General features: G+C 50.0%; 1 protein-coding gene across 1 annotated transcript; it reads right to left on the minus strand.

Annotated features, from left to right (window-relative positions):
* Window positions 1-843: 843 nt before the first annotated feature.
* On the minus strand, window positions 844-2,145 carry HOXD9 (homeobox D9). Its single transcript, XM_026075674.1, has 2 exons — window positions 1,497-2,145; window positions 844-1,085 (listed from the first exon to the last, which is right to left on the minus strand). The coding sequence occupies exons 1-2, from the start codon at window positions 2,143-2,145 to the stop codon at window positions 844-846; spliced, it is 891 nt and encodes a 296-aa protein (XP_025931459.1).
* Between the last annotated feature and the right edge of the window lie 347 nt (window positions 2,146-2,492).

A 2,492-nucleotide genomic window follows, 5' to 3' on the forward strand; every position in this document is an offset into this window, starting at 1 on the left:
GCCGCGGCTCGGGGCCCCGCGGGAGGCGCAGGCGGCGGGAGGCGGCGAGGCGGGCGCACACATTTCTCTTACCACGGCAGCGCTCGCGTTTGAGCATGGCAGACTTTATTATGTAACAACTGACAACAATTACAACAGGTCTTCAGTTAGAAACATGTGGTGGTTAATACAACATTTACCGGGATTAAGAACGCCAGCTAGCCAGGGGAACGGGAAAATGTTAGGCCTATCGAAAACTGCTTCAAGTATGAGACAACCTCCTAATAGTGCASTAAAGGGGAAAAAAATCTCATGGCCTCGCTGTGACATTTATTGCAAAGGAGCAAAATTCAGACCTAGAAAGCAGGTTTTGGATAATGTTTCCTTTTAATAAGTCATGGACAACACAACACCCCCATTGATTTAAGCAACTGTAATTTAATATATATTTTATTATCATAATTATAATTATTTTCCTTACCTTTATTTTGGCAAAGTATCTATCTAGACTACCTCACTTTTAAGAAACATGTCAAACATTTAACATTAGATAGAGTTCCCAAAGCTAACGTGCACTCACAATATCATCAACCAGACGGTCTGGGAAGGAGGAGGGGGGGTGAAGCGACTCTGAAAAACACGTTGGCGAGCAAGACAAAATTTCCCCAAATACCTGACATAGACCACGTTTCACTTCTATCTAAAAAAGACCAGATTGATTTAAAGTTCCTGGGGTGGGGTGGGGGCCGCAGGAGGAGGAGGAGAAATGCATCGGGGCTAAGGGGGGAAGGGTGAAAAATAAAACCAAACCAAACAAAAAAAAATCCCAAAGCAATATCCCCCAACTGCATTTCTACCCCAGCGTTAGTCTCCTTTATTGCCTTTCTCCTTGTTCATCTTTTTCATTTTCATTCTTCTGTTCTGAAACCAGATTTTGACCTGTCTCTCTGTGAGATTTAAAATCCTAGCTACTTCGTAACGGCGGTCTCGAGTGAGGTACATGTTAAAGAGGAATTCCTTTTCCAGTTCCAGAGTTTGATACTTTGTATAGGGACAACGCTTTTTCCTCGTTGAACGAGCGTGGATCCAGTTTGCTGCAGGGTTATCTGGAAGAAGGGAGGTATATAGGGAAGGGGGGGGGGGAGAGAAAGGTCGTTAAATTAATTTAACGAAGGATGGACTGTTTTCACAACTTTGGAGGAATTATCATAAAAGCCTTAATGCCCCAGTCTGTTTACTGTACAAATGATGTCTTGATGGTAGGTGGTTATGTGGAGTCTTTTATGGGTGCTTGTTGCTGCTTGCGCTGGGGTAGGCGTCTAGACGTTTTTATAGGTTAGTAAAACTATCAGTTTTGCACATTCGAGCCTTACAGATTTCGGCAATAAATCAAAGGGGCAATTTCTTTCTTTCTTTCTTTCTTTCTTTCTTTCTTTCTTTCTTTCTTTCTTTCTTTTTCTCCCTCTCTCTCTGTCTCTCCCTCTGCCTCTCTCTCCTTTTTTTTTTTTTCCACTTACTTGGGTCAAGTTGCTGCTGTTTCTCCTCCTTCAGATCGCTGCTCGGGCTGGGGTTGTGGCTGCAGGCGGCGGGGTCCTTGGAGCTGCTAGCAGCCGCCTTCTCCCGGGGCTCCTGGAGGAAGGAGCTGCACGTGTACTCGGGCACACCGATCCCCTGGGACTCCCGGGACGAGGAGCACTCAGTCCTTTTGGAGGAGGAGGAGGAGGAGGAGGAAGACGAGGAGGCGGCTGCTCCCGTCTCAGGCTTTATCCCGTAGTGGCGCCCGTTGGAGGAGCCGGAGCTGGACGCGGAGCTGCCGCCGCCGCCGCCGCCGCCGCCGCCGCCCGGGAAGCCCGGGAAGGGCTCTATCCATGAGCGCACGTAGCGGCCGGTGTCGCCGGCCCCTAAGTGGGGCTGGTGCATGTAGGGGTGGTAGATCCCGGTCATTGCCGCAGACGGCTGAGGGTGAACCGTGGACCAGGAGGTGGAGAACACGGTGGATTTTGGTGCAAAGCTACAGGAGGAAAAATCTGAACTCTCTGCAACACCTGATGGCCTGGAGGTCGCACTGTGACCTCCCTGGACGAATCTACTCCCGTAAACTTCTTCGCTTTCATGGCCTATGAGAGAATCGACATAATAGTTACTTATGGTGCCACTAGACGACATTTTAGGCTCCCCTCTTAGTCATATAAAAGGTTACACTGTTAACTGTATATGATACCCTCCCTGAGAACAATCGTAGTATTTTGCAGACTGCAACCCTCAACCATTGGTTGCGGAGCCCACGTGATCATATTTACCAATACTGGGAGTAAATCAATCCGCTAAACTGGGGCTGCTGTGATTAAAAAAAAAAAAATCATCATCAACAACAGCACCCGCACAGCGCGACCCGCCGGGTGCGCGCCCGGACCGCGCCGGGGCCGCCCGGACCGCCTGCCCTGCCTGCCCTGCCTGCGCCGCTTCCCCGCCGCCCTGCCCTGCCCTGCCTCCGCTGCCCGCCCGCCGCGCTC

This window comes from Apteryx rowi, unplaced genomic scaffold (assembly GCF_003343035.1).
Source record: "Apteryx rowi isolate R43461 unplaced genomic scaffold, aptRow1 scaffold_110, whole genome shotgun sequence".
Lineage (NCBI taxonomy): Eukaryota > Metazoa > Chordata > Aves > Apterygiformes > Apterygidae > Apteryx > Apteryx rowi.

What these genes read in the sequence shown, in the direction of transcription:
- HOXD9 (XM_026075674.1), bottom strand. Translation starts at nt 2,145, where the DNA reads ATGTCGTCTAGTGGCACCATAAGTAACTATTATGTCGATTCTCTCATA. An exon ending in ACAGCAGCAACTTGACCCAA is followed by an intron (nt 1,086 to 1,496) that starts GTAAGTGGAAAA and finishes CCCTTCTTCCAG; the next exon opens with ATAACCCTGCAGCAAACTGG.